Source organism: Uranotaenia lowii, chromosome 2 (assembly GCF_029784155.1).
Source record: "Uranotaenia lowii strain MFRU-FL chromosome 2, ASM2978415v1, whole genome shotgun sequence".
Lineage (NCBI taxonomy): Eukaryota > Metazoa > Arthropoda > Insecta > Diptera > Culicidae > Uranotaenia > Uranotaenia lowii.
Window position 1 is genome coordinate 251,268,145 of NC_073692.1, and position 27,149 is coordinate 251,295,293.

A 27,149-nucleotide genomic window follows, 5' to 3' on the forward strand; every position below is an offset into this window, starting at 1 on the left:
AATACTTTTTTGCTGTGTAGGGCGTATCTCAGAAATCGTTTTTGGACTCGTTCTATTCTGTTTTTATGTACATTGTAGTATGGCCACAGAGAACCAGAGTTCGGGCTGGAGCCCCAACCGTGTGTAAAAACACTAACCGTGATATCAAAATAAACGACGCCATTTTTGCAACTTAGCTAAGAGCCACCAGATGTCGTTACCGGTACTTTTATTTTTTCCAATTTTTCTACACGCTCAGACGATAGTACCTTCAGCGAATGAAAAATGCGCTCAAAGCCAAATTTATTTTCAGTCACTCAATCGGGTATTAAAATAGTTGTATGGTTTTTCAGTTTTTGGCCTGTGTTTGTTATTGTCGACATGAAATTCACTACATCAAGACTGAATTGAATGTTTTTTTTATAATTTAGAATAAATTTCGATGATGAACACAAATTTAAAAATTCGTCAGTATTATTTTTTCTTTCACAGAATTGTTATCTCGGTAGGATTGGTGAAAAATTGGCGCATGGTGTTATCGGATATCTGTAATATTTAAGTATAATAGAAGGGGAGGATATTTGAAGAATTTATAAAATTTTGATATCGAGTTGCTTTTAAATGCCTTTTGCTATTCCCTTAAGTTCTTAGGATTCTTAGGTGTCCGGGTAACCTCCATGCAATTACTTTGCCCTGTCTAAGAGGCCAAATTCGATATTAAGAAGCTATTCCAATTTTCGAATATTTTCGGAAGTAGGTACTAAAGTCTGGCAGAAAAGACGCGATGTTTACATGCTAGAATTTCGCAATGTTCGAACGAAGATGGGTGGTGATACTTTTGGTTAATTAGATTTGAAATGCTTCTTTATGAGTGAAATTTGTTTAAAAAAATCTGATCCTAAACAAAAAGTGGAGTTTATCCATTAGAGGGGTATCATAAATTAACACATCATACAGAAATCCTGCTGCAAATGATGACTGAACTTTTTTTGAAATTATAATTCATATTAAAACAGACACATAATTAAAATCTTATATGAACTTTCTCTTCAAACAACTAAATAATGTTTGCTTTTTTTCTCAAACAAAATCAGTGGCTCAATACAAAACTAATACCAAATGCGGCAACATCGCCTAAAGAAAAAGATTTCGCTTCAAGAGTATATAGTTCCTGCTGCAAATTTCATTATGTTGCTTTTTCTACACCCCAAAAAAAGAAAACTAGCTGAACTCTGTTTTGGTGCGACCTGGAAGTAAATTTTGGGTTATTTATGTTCTGAGTGTTCTCAACTGTTGACAAAAAAAATCGACAACATCAGCTGAGTCACTTAGCTAAGAGCCACTAGATGGTGCTGTTTTTAGGCCAATTTTAACGGTTTTAAAATGGCCGACGATTCAAATTCTTACATACGGATTCGACACATATTTGTACGGGGCCCGTTCTCTGGTTCTCTGTGGTATGGCTGCCACACAATACTGGCGTATTCGATTGCAGTTCGGATAAGGCCAACATAAATCGAAACAATGGTGTAAGGGTTGTCCAGCTCGTGACAAATCTTGCTTACCATACCGTACATGGAGTTTGCTTTGGCAACGACTTGTTCAATATGTTTTGAAAAATTGAGTTCCGCATCCAACTCAACGCCTAGGTCCTTCTCCGACGATTTTCTAGCAATGATACTGCTGTTTTCGAAACGATATTCGTGCAAGATGTTATTCATCTTCCGAGAAAAGGTTATCGTGCTACATTTTGAGGCATTAATCTTATGTGAAATTATCTGAAGAATCTTGATTCTGACCGGTGTAACAAAACTAGAATGGTCTTCCGGTGGCCCAACATAAAGTGATCGCAAACTGAAGTTTGTTTCATTTTTATTTACCCCCCCCCCCCCCCCCTCATTTAATAATAATTACAAGTCGACTAACGTGTCCTTTTCCTCGAGATCATTCGACAGCTTTACCGGATTTTCCTTGTCAACACCGTCGGCATTTGTTGCTCCTTCTTTAGCAATCAAGTGAAAATTCCGCTTCGATACGGGACCAGTTCCCCCTCGGGGACTTCCGAGTTTAGCTCTCTAATAACCACTTGACATTCTTCGAGACTTTGAGAAATGCCACAACACGTGAACAGACGTTGACTGCACACGGTTACGTTTTCTGCTGGAAAGCGCCATTTGATGATGCCGGAACCCCCTTTCAAGAAGGCCGAGTTCCTGCTATTTCTTTCGCCTTCCCAATCCTGTGATTTCGTCAGACAATCCAATGCTGTCCGCGAAAAACTTTTACCCTGCCACGGGTGACGGCTTTTCAAATGGATCCGGAATGTCAAGATCCGATTAGCCGATGAAATCCGGCGGCAGCCAACCGATGAAATGAAAACACGTGGATTTCTTTCTATCTCCATTTTCTCCAGTCAAGACCAGCAGATGCAAGGAAGAAGAAGAACGACGCACGATCCACACCGTTCGATAACTTTTTCACTTAACTAAAAGCTTTTATCCTGAAATATTCCACAAATATCACAAATTGCAGCAGATTTTCCTGTCAAAAAAATCTCGTCCGCTATTTTTGCCCACAGCCTACCAAGTCCGAAGCCATTTTATGCATTAAGAACAGTAACAGGAATTTGCATTAGTATTCGCGATGCCATTGACGGTTTGTAGCTAGGAGAAAATGTATGGCTCTTTCCAAAAGTTTCCGAAAAGCTTCCTAACTACTCTAACCCGTACTGCAAAGGACATGGTGTCACTACTGTTTGCTTGAAAATTCCCATACATGTATTTTTTTTTAAATAAAAATGCAGTTCGTAAGTAATTTTGTCAAACAACCACGTTTCGACAAACTGACGGTAGATTCTGAGAAACTTTCACATAAAAATAGTATTCTGTTCGACCTTCGATTTTTTTTGGGATTTTGGGTTAAAATTTTACCATTGTGACCCGACCCGAGTACCTCAAGGATGGAAAAGTGTCATTAATAGAACCTTTAAAAATTGGTTAAACCAAGTTAAGCTAGAGCTCAACCAAAAGGAGGTCCTTCCAGGAAAACGAGCGAGACATAACCGAGAATAGTGGCGCATTTTAGAAACTAATCGAGGATCAAGTGTTCAAGTGTAGACAAACTTGTAGTTAAACCACAGAGAATGTTAAACATTTGAACAAAATTGTTCATAAGAAGGACAGTGAGAAATTTTGAAAAAAAAAACGTAACATGTCTCGCTTTCGCAGGACTAATGCCGTCATTACCTACAGTCTAATTCGTTTATTTTGTTATGGTGAACCTTTGTTTTAAACCTTGCTTAAGTAAGGACTTGATATCGAATCAGCTATTCCACAGATTTACCCATTTTTTAATTAGGATACGTTGAGAAAAAAATGTATTCCTTAAAAATTAACCAGCAGAATATGATAAGTGTAATTTTAAGTGACGCTGCAACTATTGGTAAAATTAGGTTTTAATTTCGGATAAAAAAAAATCAGCATTCAAACATCAAGATAATCACTCCAAACTTCGATTACTCCAGTTTAGGTGTCTGCCTTGAGTTTATCATCATTAACCATTCAAACTATACCAGTGACATATACGCCCTAGTTTTATTTCAGATTTGTATCCAGGTTTGTAAATTAATGGGGTGTCGGTAGCATTTCTTTGGACCCACGCGCGACGCTGAATGTGTATGGTCGAGAGAAGACAATGGCATGGTTCAGAGCCGGAGAACTAACCCTAGCTGCCATTCTATACCGCCACTTATTTATGACATTCGGCTCTCCGTTTTCATTTACAAATTTTAGATCCGAACCAAAGAAAGGTTTACTTTTCGATCTTCGGGTAGTACATGTATGCAATCTTCTCCTACTACTTGCATCTGTCCACGTTACCGAATAGTTTTGTTCGCAAACCGCCACAATCCACTCATAAAGGCGACTTCGGTGTATCATTTCGAACTGCAGAAAACGGTTGAACCAAAAAACTGTTGGTTTTATAATCCAGTCTCGCTCAACGTTCCAATCCACTCAGTCGTTTCAATTCGCGCGCGCTCGTTAGCGCAAGTCCTCCTAGACCACGTGTTGTTGTGTAGACTATGCAAACTACAGTTTGAAGTGCGTTTTGTGAAACTGAAAAACCAGTTCTTTTGGTTGGAATAATAGTTTCGATTTACATAATGTTACCATACTCCAGCAAATTCGTAGCATTATTTCTAGTATCGTTGCAAATATTCGCCGTGCGCGGACTCGACAAATCGAAATCCGATCAGAATGAACACACCGCAAGCAAACGTGCGTCTCATTTCGCCGGCAGCCTTTTTCCTCTGCACGATAAATCTGCCCTGAGTGGTCCATCGAATCTGGACTTTGCCGTCATCGGAGAGGACAAAATACTGGACACCAGCTCTTTGCTGACATCCCAGTATTACAGCGAGGATCCGAACACTGACGTGAGTACCGAAGTTACTTTTCCAGGTTGCTGTCAAATATCCCAGTGAGAATGTTGGGGGAGCAAGTCATTTTTTCAATGAAAATAATATTCAAAAGTTCTTGTCCTTTTATGTTGCATTTAAAAAAGTTTGAAAAAAATGCCATTAAAAAAAATCGTTGATAAATGTGTTTGATGTTCATTCCTTAACGCCATTACTCAAAGTTAATCTAAACCCCGCCATTTAACAGCAGTCACCGATTATTGAAATGCGCTTTTCTGTATATTTAATGTTGTGCATCGATCGGCGGCAAAGTACTTTTTAACTGAGCTTTGAGACCTACGAAATTTGTTGATTCCAAGCGTACATAGCTTGTCCGAAACCCAGACACGTGTTGCGCGAAAACGTTTTCTGAAACCTAGTCGGTTAGTACACACTTCTTGTAGATCATGTTGCGCGAGTTTTTGCCGACACTTGTTGTAGGTAGCTGATGACAGAGAACAATTTGTCTGACGAAGAATCCCCCGTCGTAAAAATAAAAGGCAACATCAGCTTCTTTAAAGCGAAAATAGGTTTCATTAAAAAAAATGAAACTGAATTTATGATCTTACATACGTAAAATAAAGGATTGATCAGTTATGCTTATTGAAGATATCAATAAAGTATTTTTATAATAACAAAATTTCAACCATTCGACTTTTAGGACTAAACACATGTTTCACACGGCGCCAATTTCGAAGCCATGTGATTAGAACTCGGGCGTGTTCAATGTGTAATTCTATTCAAGAATGATAGATAAGTGGAGTAGCTTCCTATTAAACAATTTGTAGCACGTTCACTTTACGCACTTTTCCTTTGATGATCGTTTAATGACAGCACATATGAATGTGTTCGTCCGTTCGACTTCGTTTCGAATGTGAATAGATTCTGTTGCTACTAATAGTGATATTACTATCTGTAGAAACAATTATCCATTCTTATTTATTGGAACGCTGGAATTTTTTCAGTTAGCAGATTGTATAAGGCAACTTCTGCGGCCCCTTGAGGAGTTGTTGCCTAGCCAAGATGTAGGTAATTTTTGTAATTATCTTTAATTTTTGTAATTTTTGTCAATCGCTTCTCGGCCTAAAGGCTAAGAACAAAGTGTAGTAATTTTTGTCATTTTTGTAATTTTAATAACTTTTGTCATTTTTGTCACTATTGAAATTTTTGTCATTTTTGTTGTTTTTGTCTTTTTTGTAATTTTTGTCATTTTTGTCATTAATTTTTGTATTTTTTGTAACTATTGCAATTTTTGTCATTTTTGTCTTTTTTGTAATTTTTGTCATTTTTGTCATTAATTTCTGTCATTTTTGTCATTTTTGTCATTTTGGTCATTTTTGTAATGTTTGGAATATTTATCATTTTTATCATTTTTGTAATTTTTCTCGTTTTCGTCATTTTTGTCACTTTTGTCATTAATTTCTGTCATTTTTGTCATATTTGTATTTTTTTGCATTTTTGTCATTTTGGTCATTTTTATCATTTCTGTCATTTTTGTCATTTTTGTCATTTTTGTTATTTTTGTCATTTTTGTCATTTTTTCACGTTTGTCATTTTTGTCATTTTTGTCATTTTTGTCACTTTTGTCACTTTTGTCACTTTTGTCATTTTTATCATTTTTGTCACTTTCGTCACTTTGTCATTTTTGTCATTTTTGTCATTTTTGTTATTTTTGTCATTTTTGTCATTTTTTTCACTTTTTTCACTTTTGTCATTTTTGTCACTTTTGTCACTTGTGTCAATTTTGTAATTTTTGTCATTTTTGTCACTTTTGTCACTTTTGTCATTTTTGTCATTTTGGTCATTTTTATCATTTTTACCATTTTTGTCATTTTTGTCATTTTTGTCATTTTTGTCATTTTTATCATTTTTGTCATTTTTGTCATTTTTGTCATTTTTGTAATTTTTGTAATTTTTGTAATTTTTGTCATTTTTGTCATTTTCGTCATTTTTGTCATTTTTGTCATTTTTGTCATTTTTGTCATTTTTGTCATTTTTGTCATTTTTGTCATTTTTGTCATTTTTGTCATTTTTGTCATTTTTGTCATTTTTGTCATTTTTGTCATTTTTGTCATTTTTGTCATTTTTGTCATTTTTGTCATTTTTGTCATTTTTGTCATTTTTGTCATTTTTGTCATTTTTGTCATTTTTGTCATTTTTGTCATTTTTGTCATTTTTGTCATTTTTGTCATTTTTGTCATTTTTGTCATTTTTGTCATTTTTGTCATTTTTGTCATTTTTGTCATTTTTGTCATTTTTGTCATTTTTGTCATTTTTGTCATTTTTGTCATTTTTGTCATTTTTGTCATTTTGGTCATTTTGGTCATTTTTACCATTTTTGTCATTTTTGTCATTTTTGTCATTTTTGTTATTTTTGTCATTTTTGTCATTCTTCTCATTTTTGTCATTTTTGTCATTTTTGTCAATTTCATTCTTGCCATTCTGGTTATTAATGCTGTTTTTATCATTTTTTTTCGTTTTGTCATTTTTGTCCTTTCTGTCATTTTTGCCATTTTTGACATTTTTGACATTAAAAAAAAAAATAACTCTTCAGTTCATTCGTCTCTGTTACAATTTTTGGTTTTTTTTTTGTCATTCTTGTTAGTTAGGTTAAGTTAGTCATGTCTTCCTTTTTTTGTTGGTTCAATTATTTTAAGACCATCCTAGATGCCTTTGAAATTGAAGTAGGTAGGTAAGGAGTTAATTTTGTTTTGATTTTGCTCTTATTTGAATTTGAATTTAAAAATATCTAAGATCTTCGTTTTTTTTATTAATTTTAAAATGTGATGAAGATACGTCTATTTTTTTATTATCCTTGAGATTTTGTTGAATGCTTCAAAAAACTGACTTGGGCTTATTTCCACTAAATCGGTCTTGATTTACGGGTGCGCTAAAAGTTTAGATTTGTTTGATTTTTTTTTTCAAAATTTCACATACCTATGCATGTTCAATTATTTATAATTTTTATGTAACTAAAATAAAATGCTAAATGCCCGATAACTAACGTGTTTTCGTTCTTCGTTAGCGTGCACTAAAAGCGTGAACTCGACGGGGAACATGCTGCACCATAGTTAAAAATCCTATAAAATAGTACTGGAGGCAGCCAATCATTGGCGATGGTGAGCTGAAATTAGGAAACGTGCCGCCAGTTAGCCGGCTAATTATATGCAATGCCGCAGCAAACAAACGGCTTTACGCACGCTGCTAGTGTGCAGCAAAAAAAAAAACGCGTCGGCGTAACTACTTGTTTTCTCTGGCAAGCTTGTTTTAGCACGATCAATCGATCGATCATCCAGCATCCAGCATATTGATCAACCAGGTACCCCAGAAGTTAGTTTCCAACTTTTTGATCTGAGTATAACCCGGAAAAAAGTCTTCGGTTCTTCAAAACAACGAAAAGAAAAGAATCCAAACTACAAGGCAATCCTTAACCTTCTTATTTTACATTCTGAATCACAGACAATGAACCAAAATAACACATGCTGATAAATTGTTTTTTTTTTATAGTTGAACCATAAACTTCAATTTAACGAAACCTGCTTGAGGCGTTTTATTTTCGATGCCAATCGCTGATGAATTAAGTTCAAAAATATGGGTCTGACTCAAAAAAAACTAGCAGATACACCTATCTAGTTACCCGCTAGTAGTCAGACAGAAGCAAAACAAATGCCAGCGTCCCAAGTCATCGTCAAGGACAACGTGTGTCGGTTTTGTCGTGTGAAAGTAGAAGTGATTCAAACTCGAACTTAACCGACTTCTGAACAAAACGCTGAAGGGCTATCGTAATCATTTTCTTTCGCTACCTGCCTACTTTGCTCAACACTGCCGAGCATAAGTTTGAGGTTCGCTGGAAGGATAGGAGGAGGTCGTGCACTTTTCATGGAAACGTCGAGAAAGGAAAGGAAACATCTGATTAAATGTTGGGGTCAGTTTGTTCGATTATGCAAAATCAATCAATCTCTCACAAATCTCTCTTGTTTTTCAACCGATTTGTACAAAATAGCTTTGAAAACCTTGTAATGTAACTCAAATAAACTGTTTGAAGATGATGATCACAAAAAAATATTAAAAAAGTGGTGTAAAACCGTACTTTTTAACCAATAAACCGTCAAAATTGTTTCATTCACCAAAGAAAAATTTTAAAAGTAGATTGGAAAGTTGACGTAATTTGACTAATTTTTGCATCTCTATATTCAGAAAAAAACGGAACATAGAATTATTGTCTAATTTTCAAAGCTGTTTTTGAAATATTTTTGACAAAAAATCACTTACACTCCTGATCCTAGGCATCTAAATTATTACTATTAAAGAATTCAAACAAAGTTAAAAGGTAAGAGAAGAGGTAGGTTTCAGTTCCAAAACCTTGGGGCCTTGAAGTGAGATTTTTTTCTCTATTTTTTTTTTGTATTTAGCTTGAGCTTGAGCTTGCTATCAAATACGGTCCACCAGCGGCCCCTCTTTGCCAATGGCATAAAGGTTGCACTCCGTGATTGGTCCGAGATTATCAACATTGCACAATCAACCAACTGAAAGATTGTCGGGAACAAGCAAATCCAATAACGACGCCGACCAAGTCCGTGTAGTCGATAGAGGGAAAGGAAGTGCAGCACATGTGATGGTTAGTTTTGCCATCTCTCCACAAATCTCACGCTGATTATTTTGGGGGTAAAGGGGATATGGCATGCAAATCACTTTGGTAAATGATGCGACCACTCAAAAAATATTCTTCTGAAATGCCTAAGTTTCCTACTGAAACTATTGATTCGGACTGTAAACTAAGCTGAATGATTGTGCCATTCTAAGGTTTCATTAATGAGTTTTTTACTGTAACTTTTATTCATACTGTATTGAGCCCTATACATTTCTGGCAAATAAAAGTGAAAGGAAAAGGATAATTCATGTTAAGACTCGTAAATTCTAATATCTATCATCAAGAAAGGCCTCATGCAGAATTTAAACAAATTTTATTCAAATGTTTTTAACTTCTTCATTTTAATAAACAATCTTGTTATCTAAGAAAGGCCTCATGCAGAATTTATTTCAGTAAATATTAAAACTTTAAGTTATTATTTATCGATCGAAATTCTTTGGCAGTTTTTAGTTCTGCAAATCTGATCCAAACAAAAAAAAATCAACTAGCTAACTAGCTAAGGGTCCAGCGCCGATTGACCGGCGCATAGGGCTGAGATAAAAGATCTCCCCTGCTGGCGATCCGGAGCCAGCGTCTTCACTTGCTGCCAGCCAAGGTTCTCGTCAACTGTGCGGATTTCAGCGGCTAGACTTCGCCGCCACGAGCTTTTGGGCCTGCCTCTTCTTCGATGCCCATCTGGATTCCAGTCAAGCGCCTCTCTGCAAATCTCGTTTTCATCTCTTCGCAGCGTGTGCCCAATCCATCTCCACTTACGTTCCCGAATCTCGATTTCTAGCGCCTTTTGATGACACCGGCGATGAAGTTCAACGTTTGAGATCCAGTTGCCAGGCCACCAAGCGCGGATGATGTTCCGCAGGCAACGATTCACAAAAACTTGCAGTTTTCGCGTCGTCACCGCATATGTGCACCAAGTTTCACACCCGTACAGCAATACGGATTTGACGTTTGAGTTGAAGATTCGGATCTTAGTTCGTAGAGAGATCTGGCGTGACCGCCAGATGTTTCGGAGACTCGCAAACGCAAATCGGGCTTTTCTGATCCGGGTTTCGATGTCCTTCTTGGTACCACCATCAGGCGTAATTTGGCTACCAAGATACTGGAAGCACTCCACTGTCTCAACCTGTTGTCCAGCTACCACGAAATTGGAAAGATTTTCTGTATTGATTTCCATCGACTTGGTCTTTCCGACATTGATTTTGAGACCTGCTGCCTTGGAGCTTTCGGTGAGGTCGTCGAGTTTGCTCTGCATGTCTTGTTGTGTTTGGGCGAGCAAAACAATATCGTCTGCCAGGTCAAGGTCGTTCAGTTGCTCCATGGTTGAAGGATTCCACGGCAATCCTCGGTTTGGTCTACAGTCAATCGATCTAGTCAAGATCTCATCCATTACGATGAGAAAAAGCAGCGGTGACAAAATACATCCCTATCTCACTCCAGCAGTTACCGGAATTGGTTCGGACAAGACACCGTCGTGCAAGACCTTGCACGAAAATGCCTCGTACTGTGCTTCGATGAGATGGACTAGTTTCTCTGGGACCCCTCGTCGTCTAAGAGCAGCCCAGATGTTTTCGTGGTTAAGTCGGTCAAATGCTTTTTCGAAATCAACGAACACCAGCAGAAGAGAGTCCTGGAATTCGTTGATTTGTTCCAGTATTATTCGTAGCGTTGTGATGTGGTCCACACATGATCGTCCGGATCGGAATCCAGCTTGTTGCCGTCGGAGTGTAGCGTCGATTTTCTCCTGGATCATGTTCAGGATCACTTTGCAGAGTACTTTAAGGGTTGTACAGATCAAAGTTATGCCACGCCAGTTACCGCACTCTGTTATGTCTCCTTTCTTTAAGACCTTTACGAGGATACCTTGCATCCAGTCGGCCGGGAATGTTGCAGTATCCCAAATGTCAGCGAAAAGACGGTGCAACATTTGTGCTGACAAGGCAGGGTAGGCTTTCAGCATTTCAGCAGGAATGCAATCGATTCCAGGCGCTTTGTTGGATTTCATGTCCTTGATTGCCGCTTCTATTTCAGCCAGCGAGGGCGCTTCCGAGTGGACGCCATTAATGCGACTTACTGTGGGCGCCTCGAGCTGCGGGTTCTGTTGGCCATTGCTATTTGTAACTCGGAAAAGTTGATCAAAATGCTCAGTCCAACGCTTGAGCTGATCTGTTCGACCTGTCAGCAGCTAACCTGCTCGGTTTTTCAGCGGCATTCTTGCATTAGTCCTTGCACCACTAAGGCGGCGAGAAATATCATATAATAATCGGGTATCTCCAATGGCGGCGGCTCTTTCTCCCTCTTCGGCTAGGGAGTTTGTCCAAGCTCTCTTGTCTCGTCTACAAGCTCGTTTAACTGCCTTTTCCAGCTCCGCATATCGTAAGCGAGCGGCTGCTTTGGCTGACCCGGTACATGCCTGCTCAATTCCGACTTTCGCCTTTCTCCGATCATCGATCATCCTCCAGGTTTCATCCGACATCCATTCACTTCGTCTTCCACAAACTTTACCGAGAGTACCATGGCTCGTCGTGATAAAGGCATTCTTGATTCCACACCACTGTTCTTCGACTGTTCCGTCTGTCGGCAGCTCCGAGGCTCGGGATTCTAGCTGTTCAACGTATACCCTTTTCACCTCTGGATTCTCCAACCGGCGGACATCGTATCGACACCCGACTTTCTCCTCGCGCCGCTGGACACGCGCAACTCTCAGTCGTATCTCGCCAAGGACAAGGTGATGGTCAGATGCAATGTCTGCGCTTCGTTTGTTGCGGACATCAAGAAGGCTCCTTCTCCATTTTCGACTGATGCAGATGTGGTCAATTTGATTTTCTGTTCGGCCATCTCGGGATACCCAAGTGACCTTATGTGCTGGTCGATGGGGGAAGAGTGATCCACCGATCACCATGTTGTTGTTGCCACAAAATTCTACAAACAGCTCTCCGTTTTCGCTCATCTGTCCTAGACCATGATGCCCCATGATGCGCTCAAAGTCCTGATTATCGGAGCCAATCTTTGCGTTGAAGTCGCCTAAGTGGATTTGAATGTCACCCTTCGGAATTCTCTCAACCACGCTGTTCAATTGACTGTAAAACTGCTCTTTCTCCTGCAAATCGGCAACGTCAGTTGGCGCATAACACTGGACCATTGTAAGGTTTCTAACCCGTGTTCTGAATCTGGCTACGATTATTCTTTCGTTTATCGGTTCCTATCTTATGAGGGCCGCATGGGCCTGCGGGCTTAACAGGAAACCAACTCCTCGTTCCCGAGTAGCATGTTCTCCTCGTATGCCAGAGTAAAGCAGTACTTGCCCGGACTGTGTCTTGTGTTCTCCAGTGCCAACGGACTTCGCTCAGTCCCAATATCTCTAGCTTGAGGCGGCTAGCTTCTCTAGCAAGTTGAGCCAGCTTTCCTGGCTGGGCAAGGGTAAAAAAAAATCAACAGTCTTTTAAAACCTAATGATTATCACACCAACATTATCAAATTGCTGAGTTATTGGAAATTAAAATTTAAAACAATTTTTTATTCAGATGTATTTAACTCCTTCATTTCAATAAACAATCTTGTTATCTTTATTCAAACATTTTAGTAAAATATCTTCGTTGCCGGCATACTTCTCGCTATGAATCTGAAAGTATTCTCTTTTCCAACTGCCAACTCTACAGTCAAACATTCACATTAAGCTAATAAAATCTTTTATTAAAAATGTTTTCTATAAATCTTGGAAAATTTTCTGTCATCAAAAAAAAAAAGTTCCTGGACAACAAAGTCTTTTTCAGTTTATCACAAATCACAAATCAGTTCTCCTGAATCTTTTGTATTTTAATGATTTTTTCTAAATGATTTCAAATATTGATTAACGATTTGCGTTATAATTGATGTGATTGTTCAAACGTTTTTTCCAAGCGTTTCAATATTGATTAACATGCATCGTGCTTCATATGATGGAATAATTAAAGTGGAACTCCAGCCCAGCTTCTTAGTGCAAACAGTAGAAATTGTTTTTGAACCGATTCTATTCTTGTAACATGAGTGGGTTGATGCGGGCACCAAACTAAACTACAATATTCGAGTATAGATCTTACATACGATATGAACAGTGTTTTATTGTATAAGGGTCCTTAAAGTGATAACAGAATCTTTTGATAAACCCTAACATACTGAAATATTTATTAATAATCGTGTTAAAATGTTCAATGAAAGTTAGTTTGGTGTCCAGTATTACACCTAGGTCCCTAAATTTGTTACATCTTTCAATCTGCTGCTGTCCTAAAGTAAAATTAAAACCATGATGGCTCTGTTTTCTAGAGTAAGATATAATGTTGCAATCTTTAATATTAATATCTAGCAGACTTTTTGCACACCAAATGTAAAAATATCAATGTCATCCTGAAAATTCTGTAGATCCATTCTGTTACGTATCTCCATGTACAGTTTCATATCGTCGGCATAAATGAGTACTTTGAAGTTATTTAATACTAAATTGACATCGTCAACAAAAATTATAAATAACAAGGGGCCCAAGTGAGATCCTTGTGGAACACCAGATATTTCCTTTAAAACGGACCACCTGCGTTCGATCCGACAAATATGACGTGATCCATTTTAAAAGTGAAGTTGATAATCCCATACGTTTTAGTTTAAAAAGTAGCATTGAAATGTCAACTCTATCAAACGCCTCACTAAAATCTGTATATAAAGTTTCAACAAAATTACACATGCCCATTGCTCCAAGCGAGAAGTTAACAAATTCTAATAGGTTGGTAGATGTTGATCTATCTTTGAAAAAGCCATGTAGGGTATTGGAGATACGATTTTTACTTGTTTGAACATCTGTGGATTCACGATCGCTTCAAACATCTTTGGGATACATGAGATTATAGCAAGGCCTCGATAATTGTTTATATCTGATCGTTTTCCAGATTTAAATATTGGGATTAAAAATGACTTTTTCTAGGCTATCGGAAAGACTCCTGATTTGAGAGATAAATTGAAAAGCCAAAATATTGGATTAACAAATGAAGTAGCAATTTTTTTAAGTAATAGTGGAGGTTGATCAGGACCTGGACCTTTTTTGTCATCTAGGCCATTGAGGGAACTTAAAATTTCTTGCACAGTAATATTTTCAACATTTACGTCATTTACTCGTTCAGGAAGATAGGAAAAAAAGTTCAACCAAGTAGGCTCACAAACATATTACACAGCAAAAATTATTTCCTGTAAAATTACGCAAATGTCCTGTAACAAAAAGGAGCAAGACATTTACCGTAATTTTACAGGTCGAAAAACAAATTACGTGACAAAAAAACCTCCACCACCCACCGCCATTGCCCGCCGCCTCCAACAAGTACCACCAACAAACGCCACCAATCGTCACCAAAATTAAGTGATTCGAAAAATTCAAGTGTTTTTTCAAATGAATGTGCATAACAAATTGTAAAATCGAATTGAAAAAAGAAAAAAAAATGATGAGGAGGTTTTGCGCCCACTGGAGAAGGAACATGGAAGGAGAAGTTCCACTCTCGCGGGCTTTTCCCTGCTCATAAAAGAAAAAAAAATTTAGTGTACAACTTTTTTACAGGACATTTGCTGTAATAATAAATCAATCTTCTTTAACTTTTAAGGAAAACAATTTAAAATTACAGGTTTTATTAATTGCAGGTTGATTTATTTTAAACGTTGCAGTTTCAGTGACACGTAAATAGTCAAAAAAAATTCCTGTGTAGAGTTAAGTTGTATTTTTTAACAACTTTTGAGAACACTATAATCGGCATTAAATCTTGAAATTCCGCTCTTAACATAACAATATATGTGTAATTTTAACAACATAATGGCAATACCTTTAAGGAAAACTGGGTAGAATTATTTTATGAGTGCCATGTCTGTTTATCTGTGGCATTTGTACCAGTGTCGATAGCTGACAATCAATCAAAATAAATGACGATTATCTCACCTAATGTTTCTATTTATCTTAATGGTGTAATACGTTTAATAGTCTGTTTGATGACAAACTGCTCGAGCGAATCACGTTTACTTTTGAAAGTACGAAAACTTATTGATATTTCAACCCCGTGTAGCCATTTTCTGTCAAACTACCACCGGACCACGGTTCGGATTTAAAATTCCAATCAATGCTGTTGTCCCCATCCTATACCGTAACAGTCATTTTGATAGATGAATTCAATCATCGATTTATTTCTCGCTCATCATGAATGGCGTTGTATAATGGCATGAAACATTGTGTACCTAGTCTACTGCATAGTGAATAACGACATCTTTTCTTCTCTTCTCTTCTTCTCTTCTCTTCTTCTCTTCTCTTCTTCTCTTTTCTCTTTACTTTTTCCCATCTTTATAGAGCAAATGCAGTGCCGATAAATTCGCGTTCAACAACGAAGGCACGGTGAGCTACGAAAACAGCTTGCCGGCATTGCAACAGTTCACTCTATGCGCATGGATGCGTTTCACCAATCATACCGGCGATCACACGATCGTTACTTACGCAGGTGAGTTGAGTTGACACAGTTTTCAACACTATACTATTTCGGCCGCATGTTGCGCGAAAATTTCAATGTTAGCTCTTTATGTTGTTAAAAAGTTTGCAGAATAATTAAAAAAAGAAACACTTAGCTGGATGGAACGAATTGAGCCCCACACGTACAAATGCTTCTTCATACGCGATGCTTTTAAACCTAGATTTATTGTAGCAGCTAACCAGTTTATTGACGGTTACGTGTTAAAGTATCACGCATTTCATCAGACGCTTGTGGCGGGGACATTCTGAACTTAAACTTTAGCGAGTCTAGTGACATTGTTGCAAAAAAAAAACACACAGGTAGGCGATCTCATAGGGGAATTCATGTCTTTCACGGTCTACGTGATCTACTCACATGCGCGGAAGGAGAAACTCTAGTGCAAAATTTGAAACTCAGAGTGTTTAACGGTACGGAAATCAGAAGCTAGAATTCAGAACCAGAAATTAAGATCAGTATTCAGTATTCTAGTTCTTAATATTTCTTTTTCTGAATTTAAACCGGAATCGTAATTTTACTGAAAACAAATTGAATAAAGTTAGTTTTTTGGGGGTAAAATCTAACAGAAGAATCATAAACAAGCGTGAAAGATTAATGTTTTAAGTCAAACATAAATCCTAGCACCCTTGATTGTGACACTCTCAGCTCAACAGATAAATTATGAGCTGACATATTAAGACGGCAAACGTGTGCGTTGGTTTATAATTTCATGTGGGAGATTGGTCGTTTGATTCGATATCATGGATTGTGTTTCAATTTTGCGCAGCATCTTATGACATCAACCGACCTTATAGCAATTAGACTGAAAAAATCAGTGGAAAAGAATGGTTTTGTATCCGTTGAACCTAGAAAAAATGATTTGAAAGAAAGCGAAAAAATATGTTGATTCAGGTAGACCGTTTCAAATTCAAAAATTCCACTTCACGAGCATGTTAACCATTTGCAGTGAAGTTTAACCGGCAGACCTTGGACACTAAAAACAGAAATGGAAAGCCTGTACTGGGAATTACTTACACTTCGAAGTCACTTTTGCTTGCTAATTTGTCCTTCTTTCGTGGGCCAACATCGGTGACGCAAGTGCTCTATAAATTCATCTGGTGTTTCGAAGCTATTTAATCATCTCGAGTTTAGCTAGGATAAAGATACCATACGTACTCTTAAAAAAGTTTATGTACTCTTTTTTCGAACGAGAAATGGGCGTACTCTTCATTTTGTGAAATTTTACCAAATGTAGGTAATCTTTTTTGTTTAAAGACATTTGATCAGAAAAACCAACTTATTTCTTCCATTTTATGAAGTTGTCTTACATCTTATGCAAAAACTACGAAACGAATACAGCTTTCAACAAATTACTTTGCCATCTTGTTTTCATAAACATGCGTATTTGATTTTTATAAACAGAATGATTATTAAAATTCTTGTATGAGGACTGAAATTCAGAATTTTAATTCACAATTCAAATTGGAACAAATTTCTAAGAGCACCTGTATCCGTGGTCCCAACAGACGGTTGAGACCCAAATTCCGACCAAACCAACCGAATCCGTGGTCAATTTTATCAGTTTTTACTCAGCTGTTTTTAGAATCGGTTTAAGGATTGCTCCAAAAGTGATGAGATTTGGACCCAAGTTGGCGCAGTTCTAAACCGTCTGGCAGTTAATGGAAACCACGTGGGGTTGCCACACTGCCCGTTTGGATTGGATCTAATTTCGATGATCTAATTCTTGTATGAATTATAACCAAGAATAGACCACGCATACAGGCGCTCTAAGTGCTGCTGATGCAGATGGAACCGATTTTTAAAGTAAATTAATCGCTCCTACTTACAGTTACCGGCCACAGCAGACAACCTGAGGGTGAAAATGAAGATGAACACTCGTAGGAAACGGTGTATGTACAACTTAGCACCTCAATTAAGCTATGATATACCACTATAGTAGCCGGCATTGTTAACACAATCTTCAATCCGTCACAGCATACAGAATCAAAATTCAAAAATTAGAGCCTTCAATCGGGATAAAAATTTAAAACTCAGCATTCAAAATCAGAATCCATATTCAGAAACCTCTTTTTCAAAGCAGAACACCTTTTTTACTATTTTGAGAATTTGAAGTTGTTATCGTTGTTATTTCTTCAAAATAAACTTCGTTTAGTTTAAGTTCGAACTTAGGGCATCCGCAGCAATCGCGAGCAAAGTGAAAATGCTCACGAGTTTGATCACTTCCATACCGCACCGGGGGTTAGTATGAAGGTGAGCAAAATAGGGCCGTTGCCGTCGGGACCGACAAAATCACCAAATTTGCTCACTAGAAAGGGGCGAGATCAAACATGCACTGAAAAAATTCTACCGTTTTAAGCAGAATTAAACAAACGAACAGAAAGCGGAAACTTTTTTTATTGCGCAAAAACTAATTCCATGAAATATTTCCGAAAAGCCCTTCAAGTCCGACGATTGCTTTCTGAAAATTTTGATTGTGCATTCCGTGTAGTAAACATTTTACTGACTCCCACAACCTTGAGTGAAGCTTCAAGGATTTTTTTCGGAGTAATAATAATCGAGACCAGTGCGCTGTGCAGGATTTTTGTATCCAACCGTATGGGTGGCATTCCATTACTGTCCCTACCAATTCGGCTTTCGAAACGAGGTCTCTCAATAAGTTTGCAACTAATGGGACCCAGTTTTTCGGAGCAGCAACTATTTCAGCCAGCACGTTGGACAGAAAAAGAAGTTGAAGATTTAAGCAGAATTGAACAAACGACGTCGCAGCGTGTGGATGTTTGTTGATATTCATTTTAAGAAAAAATGTGTATGAGATTAAAATTGTGGATGGATTTTTTTTTTCAATAAACAGTTGAATTCGCAATTTCGTTACATTTTTTCGGATTTATCCAGGAATTGAACGAGAAAGTGCAATTGCTGGTTCTGATGGTGAGTTATTTATTTTGTATTTTATATTGTTTAGGACTTTTTTCTACCTATGAATTTTGATAACATTTTTTCCTTTCTCACTCAATTTCAGATAAACAAACTCGAAGCATCGTATTTTATGACCAAAAATGATCATATAACTAAGAAGAGCCGTTTGGTGGACGACTCCGAAAATTTACTCGGTCCGTATTAATTTAAGAATAAGATTTTCTTCAAAAGTTTTCTCAGTGCAATGCTAAATTTAAAAATAATTATGCTACCGCCCGGTGCGCGAAAGAGTGTGTATCCCAAAACCGGTCCGCTGAAATGAGCAAAACCGGGCCGCGTATACTCACTTATTGGTGCGTTTGCTCTTAGAAGACTAATAACATAATTTTCTTCTTCTTCTTCTTTCTTGCTGCATCTATGATGCAGACTGTTTCAATGGGACCGGTGACGAGACCATATGCCCAGCATTAGTATGTTGCATATTTGATGAGGTTTATAGATATTCGTACTTAAACCTTTTTAATGCGACTTCCTTGGCGTGTACTTTTTCGATGGTTTTTAGTAATACAATAGTATTTGTATAATTTTCAGATGGCTTTTCTCTTGTTTTTATGAGTCACGTTATATTAAAATATGTATCAAATCGTGTAGGATAATGTCATGCAGAAATTATTGGGTGTTTGTTATAGAATTTTCCAAAATTTCAGGGTTATGGATCATATCAAAAGGTAAGAATTGTTTCGCAATTTCCTTAATGTTTTCCCGGACCTGGCCTTTGGCCTGAGCGTCGTTCATGATTGCAGTGTAAAGCCTCATGATGTGTTCCTGAATGTCAATAAGGTGGTATTTTTTGGGTTGTTGCGGATCAGATTGCTGCGACTGCTGTCTTACTTTTTTCTGAACTATCTCCAACTGTTCTCCTGTCGTATTATTTTCTTTGCGCTTACCTGCGGTCAGTGCTGTTACCCATCGTTCCTTGTCTCCGACTCTCTCCGGGTTATTTAAACAGGTTCCCGTTATCTCTGACTCTTTATCACTCCTGGCGCGCTTACGGGAAAGTTCGTCGTTGACTTTGTAGGCGGGTTGTGCTATGGGATGTCGTTTATTTTCCACCTTTCTCATTGGGACATTCTTGGTAACTGTTTTGGCGAAGCTCTCCTGTGGGGTTGGTGAATCTACAAATTCTAACAACGCATTGTACTGGTTGGACGTTGGTATTGTAAATTTTTCTCTGGCTTCCAGGAATGTAAGCCCGTGTTTCGCCATTACTGCTTTCAAGGTGTTCTGGCGGGTCTTCTCCGGACACTTCACGTCGGTTGTGCTGTGTTCTGTTTTGCAATATAGGCAGAAGGGTTTCTTTTGGCAATTGTCGAATTTTCCATCTAGGTGCTGCTCTCCACAGGTGGAACATCGTTTGGCGCTTCTGCAGTCTTCAGCCTTATGGTTGTACCGTAAGCAATTGAGGCACAAAAAAATCGTCGCAAATTCAGCTTACAGACAATGGTGAGCTTATAACTGACAAAAAACATGTTTCTGATAAATTTAACAGTTATTTTTCTTCAATTGGATCAGATCTTGCCAAGGAAATTCCCACTGAATCGGAATTTGATGTTTTATCTAATATAAATGAGGTGCGAAACTCTTTGTTCCTACAACCAACCGATGAAAATGAAGTTAATCTGATCATACTGTCTCTTAAAAACAAAAAAAGTTGCGGACCAGACTGTTTCCCTACAAGCGTGTTAAAAAATAATAACGTTCCATTTTCTTATATTTTAACGAAATTTTTCAACTTAATCATTGAAACAGGCAGCTTTCCAGAGTGCCTTAAAATAGCCAAAGTTACTCCTATTTTTAAGTCAGGTGATTCGGATGATGCTAATAACTACCGGCCAATTTCAACTCTTAGTGTTTTCAGTAAGGTGTTTGAGAAATTAATGGTAAAAAGAATTATAAATTTTCTTGATCAAAACAATATCCTTTATAAACTACAATACGGTTTTAGACCTGGATCTGGCACACTCGTTGCAATCTCTGAGTTAGTTGACTCTATAATTAAGGAAATCGATTCGAAAAATATAGTTGGTGCATTATTTCTCGATTTAAAGAAAGCATTCGATACGCTAAATCACGAAATTTTGTTGGCTAAAATGCACAAATATGGAATAAGGGGATTAGCTAATGATTTAATTCGTAGCTATCTTAATAACCGAAAACAATTTGTCGTTATTGATGGAACAGAAAGTGAATCTAAAAACATCTGCGTTGGTGTGCCTCAAGGCAGCAATATAGGGCCGATTCTTTTTCTTCTATACATCAATGATATATGTAATCTTCCACTAAAAGGGACAGCTAGGTTATTCGCTGATGATACAGCTCTTTTCTATACAGGGAAATCCCCAATCACAATCATAGACAATTTAGAACATGATCTTAAATTGTTATCCATGTATTTTAACAGTAATCTTCTTTCATTAAACTACAAAAAAACAAAGTACATGTTATTTCATTCTATTAGAAAAATTTTACCTCCCCACCGGGACCCACACCTTAACGAGTTTGTGATACTCAAGGTCAAGAACTTTAAATATCTCGGGTTACACTTAGATGAAACTCTTTCTTGGAATTGCCACATACAAAATTTAGAGAAAAAAATTTCCCCCCTCTGTGGTGTACTTTGGAGATTAAGAAACTTCATACCTCAACATGTTCTGCTCAAATTTTACTATGCACACATTCACTCTTTATTAAATTATCTTATACTAGTTTGGGGACGCGCATCACAATCAAATCTCCAAAAACTTCAAACGTTACAAAATCGGTGTTTAAAAAATATCTACAAGCTTCCTTTGCTTTATCCAACTAGACTCATCTACTCAACCACATCCCATAATATTTTACCTCTAGTAGACATTTGTGACTTTCAAACTATAATGTACGTCTTTGATAGTTTACACTCAACAACGATCATCCGAAATATTCATTTCTCGACTGCAATAAGAACACATAATACTCGCCATTTAAATCAATTACAACGATGTCGATCATCTACCAGTTTAGGTCAGAAAGGGATTTCTTTCATTGGTCCTACAAAATATAACTCCTTACCTAACGAATTAAAAGAAACCAATTCTCGTTCCATGTTCAAAAACAAGTTACTCCAAATATTCAAAACTAAATTAAGTCGTTAAAAAAAGTCGAACAAAGTTAGTCTTAAGTACCTATTTTTAAATTTTTGTAGCAATAATTTATGTAAAATTTAGTATAACATTTAAAATCTTATTAATTTTATTTTTTTTGTAAATTTGTTTTATTGTTGTTGTAAAGAATAGTAAAATTTAATTTTAACATGAATCTCTTAAAAGGAAATCTCTTTCCATTGAGATTCATGGTGTCAGTTAGTTTAATTAGTATAGTCACATTTCCCCGCATTAAACAACCTATTATTGCGTTCTCAGCATGAATTAAATTTTGCTCGCGTATAACTTTTTAATGCCTTTTGCTGCCAGACATGCTGAGAACAGTAGCGTCCATTACCAGGAGGCTCAATTGAGCCTTTTGGTGTGGGGGAGTGTGGTGGGCCGCTACATTTTTCTCTCTAAGAAAAAAAAAAAAAAAAAAAATATTGCTTTACGGTAGTATGGAGTTACTTTGAGTACACAGCAGTACAGCTTGATTGTTTCCGGAAGACGGTTTGTTCGAAAGGTGATTTTAACCCGATTGGTTGGTGTGGGCTTATTGTTCTCAAAGCGATTGAGCCTGTAAACATCCATTACAGGAACCGCGCTTTGAATATCCTGTAGGATGTCATTATTGTTTATCTCAGTTGGGACGTCCGAGATGACCCCTGTTACTGTTAAAAGATGTTTCGGGACATAGGCCTTATATCCATAAGTTTTGACTATTTCGCTCTGTATCAAACGGTTGGCAGAGTTGTGATCGGTCAAATAGACCATCACTTTTCGTTTTCCGGCGTTTTTTATCTCCGACACAGCATTCTCCACACCGAATATCCTGCGAAGCATTCGGCCTACAGAAATCTTATTTATTCCAGCTAGGTCAGGGTGGTTTGAACTTTTGGCTCCTTCTTCTACTACTCCTTTCTCCACATAAACTCGAAAAGGCAGTTGATCCTGAGAGTTGTATGTGAAATTCATTTTCTCTTTTTCAGGTTCCGGTTTCCGTTGATCTGGCAAGAATGTTGGCTTCGGGGTGGGATCAGGTGGTTTGGGGGGATGGGGAATCTGTCCACTCGCAAACCCCATGGAAACCTCCATTTTTTCTCCGTTCATCCTATGCCAAGCTACACCATTCCAAGATGGCGGGTCGACAGGAAATTATTTTCGGAATTTCCACTAATATAGCACTTGTTTCGAAGTAATTCAACTGTTTTATGCTAAAATGACTCGCGCGTCGTCGTCCGCTATCGTTTCCGCTACAATATATAACTTTTCGACCAAAAAAAAAAAAACCGACAAAAACTTAACTCGCGAAAAAAACGTGACCTTTTTCGACCGAGGTACAGTTGCCAGTGAACATAATTTTCAATCCACGTTGCTCATGACAGTTTCCATGGATTACCCAGATACTATTTCAAATATCAAGGACTACTTTGATGAAATACAAGTTTTAAGAATCCTTTGTTTTATTCAGCTAAAATCTTAGGTTTTAATAATTTTAATACTTGAATTTGAATATTCACTAAATTGCACATCTTTTTTTATGAACAGTTGACAGCGATCCCCGCGAGATTCAGCTATGGATTTCGAACAGTCGCGGTATGAGTTACATAACCCTAGCCATACGTGGTCAGTCTCTTTTCAGGTGAGTTTAACTTAATCATAGAATCTTTGATACTTGCAAAAAATAAAATAAGCATAAAAAAGCAACAAATTTAAATTAGTCACTTGTAAATAAAATGTTTTTTTCTAAGGTATATCGCTCCATGGATATTGATATAACTTTTATCGATAACATTGCAGATTGAACTACCCATTCCGTATGAGGAGATGGCATCATGCCTGCGCATCTTGGAATGGAAAGACAGGAGAGTGGCAGCTATGGATCAAGGCAGAAAGAGTCGGCCGAGGATTCCACAACCGAGTGAGTTATTTACATTTTAACATCATCATAGATTTGAATGTAAATCAACAGTGATGGTGTTGGAAACAAATGGGAATAATAGGTGCAATTGCAGAAATTAGTGCGATTGCAGTTTCGAATCCAAAGAAGGTCGATTATTTGGTCATACAAACGATGTTTTTCTCGTTTTACGTTGCCTACACTTCTACACCACATGTTATGCAAATTATGTTTTCTTATTAATTTGAAGAAACTATTGTTGAGCATATAAGACCAAGCCCACCGGAAGTTGCTATTTCGGTCGGTGTTTTAGATGGTTTGATTGGTTGCGTTTTTATCTACTTACTGATTTTCGCACCCATTGTTGCGATCCAGGTTGGTATTTGTGTTTGTTTATTTTCTGATAGCGACAACCGGCTGCGTTGCTACCGGGTTGCTACATAAACGCATCCTGTAACAACCTACTGCTCGAATGCTGTTTTTCGAATCAAGTTAGCGACTGTTGGTGCGATGATGGGTTGATAGATATGTTGCTGAATGTACTCGATTCGAGGTTTAGCAACCATTGGTGGGCCTGGTCTAAGAAAGTATTAAAACCTCTATCGCCCTTCCTTCCTAGCTCGTCGGTTATGAGATTAAACCGGGTGGTAAGCTGTTCTCGGGAGGTCCTTCAACGACTGGTCCAACTGATACCGATCTTCATTTCGAACTGACCATGTTGCAAATCTACAAAGTGGCTCTAAGCGCTGGAAAAGCTCACCGGGACCACAAACATCATCACGTGCACCACTTCGATCACAACGGAGGAGAAGTCACGCCAGCTCCCCCTGCAGCAACAGCACCGGTAAGTTTTACTGTCGCCTACATAAGTGTGACGGACAGAAATTATTGTCCTAGAAGATCTTTACTCTCGGGTAGGATTGATAGGTATGTACTCTAACGTAGTTTCCTCAGTTTTTACTTCCTCATTTCTATGAAAAGGTGCTTACTGTTAATCTTCAACCATTTAATGCTTTCTTCTTTTAGCCGGTAACTCAACCGTCGAATCCACTCTTGGCCAACGGGCAAATCCCAAGCAGGGTTAAAATCAATTTGGCTGGCTCGCAAAACCCACCAACCACCGGTAGTCTCGGAGTTCCTGTCAAGGGGCTGCCATCGCAACTTATCGGTGGGTTCGTTCCCTCGGATGCAGCTACTATCACGACTCAGTTCGTAAGCGGACAGTTCCATGTGGGAGGAAGAAATCTGCAACAACAACTGGCGATCGGAAATATTCTTAACAAACTCAACACGAATGTTGCTAGTGCCAGTCCATCGAACGGTGCTATCGTGTTCCCCGACAAAGTGACCAGTACAGTGCCGTCGAGCTCATACATTGATCTTAATAATCCAGCCAATGTTCAAATCATCGACGAGAGTAGAGTTCCACAGAAACTGTTCAAGCGAGAGGCTTCAAATGTGGACAGTAAAACGATCAGCAAAAGAGGATTGGTATTGCTGAAGGATGGAACAATTGCCGACGATGGAACTGGAGGTAGCGATTACATATTTGATGGTCTAGCTGAATTCGGCTTACCCGATTTCAAGAACAAGCTTGGCAAAGAAACAGATATCGAAGGTGAAATACGAGAACACGATCGTGAACCAGCGGAAGGTGAAGTTACAGCTGTCATGAATGTGTGTACAAAATGCGACGATGAACCATTCTCGAGAGCGATCGTATTCGCGTGGAAGAATATCCGTGCCCAGATGGACAATGCACTAACAGCTAAGGCATCCACCGTCTGTGGTCAGTTTTAACACATATTTATAAGAATTTAGTTAGTTGAAAGAAGGACATACGAACATAAGTGCAAAACAAAAAGCCACCGTAATCTGACAATTCAACTCCTTCATTTAGCAATTGTAAATTATTTCTAGTGATAAATGTTCAACGTTCTAATTCTTCTACCAAGTATGCTTTTTTGTAATATTGATTCTTTCGTTCCGCTTCAACAAATTGTCTTGAAAAGCGTTTAATCTCGCATTTTTTGTATTTTTGCAAGTATTTTTTTATTTCTATGAGAAAATATTTGAAAACAGCGATTTGTTCAAAATACAACAGTCTTATGATCAATAGTTCAATATTTATTTGTACAATTTGTAACAAACGTATCTGTTCTAACCAGTATCTGTAATTTAAGCAATCTATATATGTACATGTATTACTAAGCTTCAAATTGTTACATTTTGTTCCTTCAACTTCCGCCTGTTAAATTGCATTCAACGATTCCACTTAAATTATAAGTCGCACATATACTCTGTTAATTGACTATCAAGTAGATTTGTAAATAAACTTAATATTTTATACTTTGTAGTTTTATTCTTGGAAAGAAAATTCAGTCATAATAAAAAATCACTCATTCAAGTCAACCCTCTAGAAGAGAAAGGAAAAAAAATAAGCACAACGAATCGTTTTTCTAAAGATATTGGCCAATTTCCAAATGTTTATACAGAACTCTTCCGGAACTTAATCCACATTCATCCTCGTTGTCAGATGTGATGATAACAGAGGAATAACTTGACTACCATTTTGGTAATACAATTTATACCTATAATAGCTTTACACGGTGTACAATATCATAAGGTAATATTCCCGATTATGTCGTCATTACTATCCATCTAGTGATCCTCGGTGTATGCAGCATTATTTTACGTGCGCAAAGCATTTTGCCTTGCACGCTATTGGAAGATAGGTACCCAGATCGGAAAATTGGACCAAAATCGGTTGGATTTCAGCTCGTTCGACCCGTGAATCGGTTAGAAATCTGACCAGAAATCCAATCGAATTCGGACGAATTCAGTGCTCTGGTGACACAACTTTCCTGTTGTTCGCGAAGTTTTTGCTATTGAGCTGTCAAAACAACCAAACGGTCAGGAAAATCTAACAGAATTTCAATAAAAACCGGACAGATTCAAACTGACAACTAATATTTTGACAGTAATCGGTCCGCGAATTCGTTCCGATCCGGGTAGTAATGACATCACTTGTTTACATTCAAACGAGTTGTTTCTCGTGAGAGTAGCCTACCTTGTCTACCGTGATAGCTTTATTTTTGCAAACCGACTCAGGCTTACTTAGATTATGAACACCCCATCCAGTCAAGGAATATTTGAATAACATAGTGCCGAGAGCCATATTGGATTTTTTTTGTGACGTCACAAAAACGAATGTATCGTAAATTTATATGCGAATAAAAGAAATTTCAAAGAAAATCACTTTTTAGAACGAAAATGAATTCCAATTTCATTATGATTGTGTTGTAAGGCCTCTATTTTACTGAGCAATGACAATTTTTGGTCTTTTGAAGATTCCATTATTTATTTATTTTTATTTGATTAATGAATGCAATATCATCTTGATGCTAAAACGTGCAAAAACGAGGAAAAATTCAGCTTTAAAAAGGTCTAACTGGTAGTTATTGAGTGTTCAACTGATTGTCATGATTTTTATCCAACCGGTTTACCATATTCAATTCTTATGTAGAGCAATTAACAGCAATTAATG

At 37.5% G+C, this 27,149-nt stretch overlaps 2 protein-coding genes across 7 annotated transcripts in view; one reads left to right on the forward strand and one right to left on the reverse strand.

Annotated features, from left to right (window-relative positions):
• LOC129743096 (coiled-coil domain-containing protein AGAP005037) overlaps nt 1-27,149 on the reverse strand; it is a 64,073-nt gene that overhangs the window by 22,965 nt on the left and 13,959 nt on the right. The window lies entirely within an intron of this gene.
• On the forward strand, nt 3,918-25,951 carry LOC129743098 (uncharacterized). The gene is made up of 6 exons (XM_055735054.1): nt 3,918-4,414; nt 15,430-15,577; nt 23,251-23,344; nt 23,503-23,623; nt 24,222-24,446; nt 24,629-25,951. The coding sequence occupies exons 1-6, from the start codon at nt 4,142-4,144 to the stop codon at nt 25,400-25,402; spliced, it is 1,635 nt and encodes a 544-aa protein (XP_055591029.1). The 5' UTR covers nt 3,918-4,141; the 3' UTR covers nt 25,403-25,951.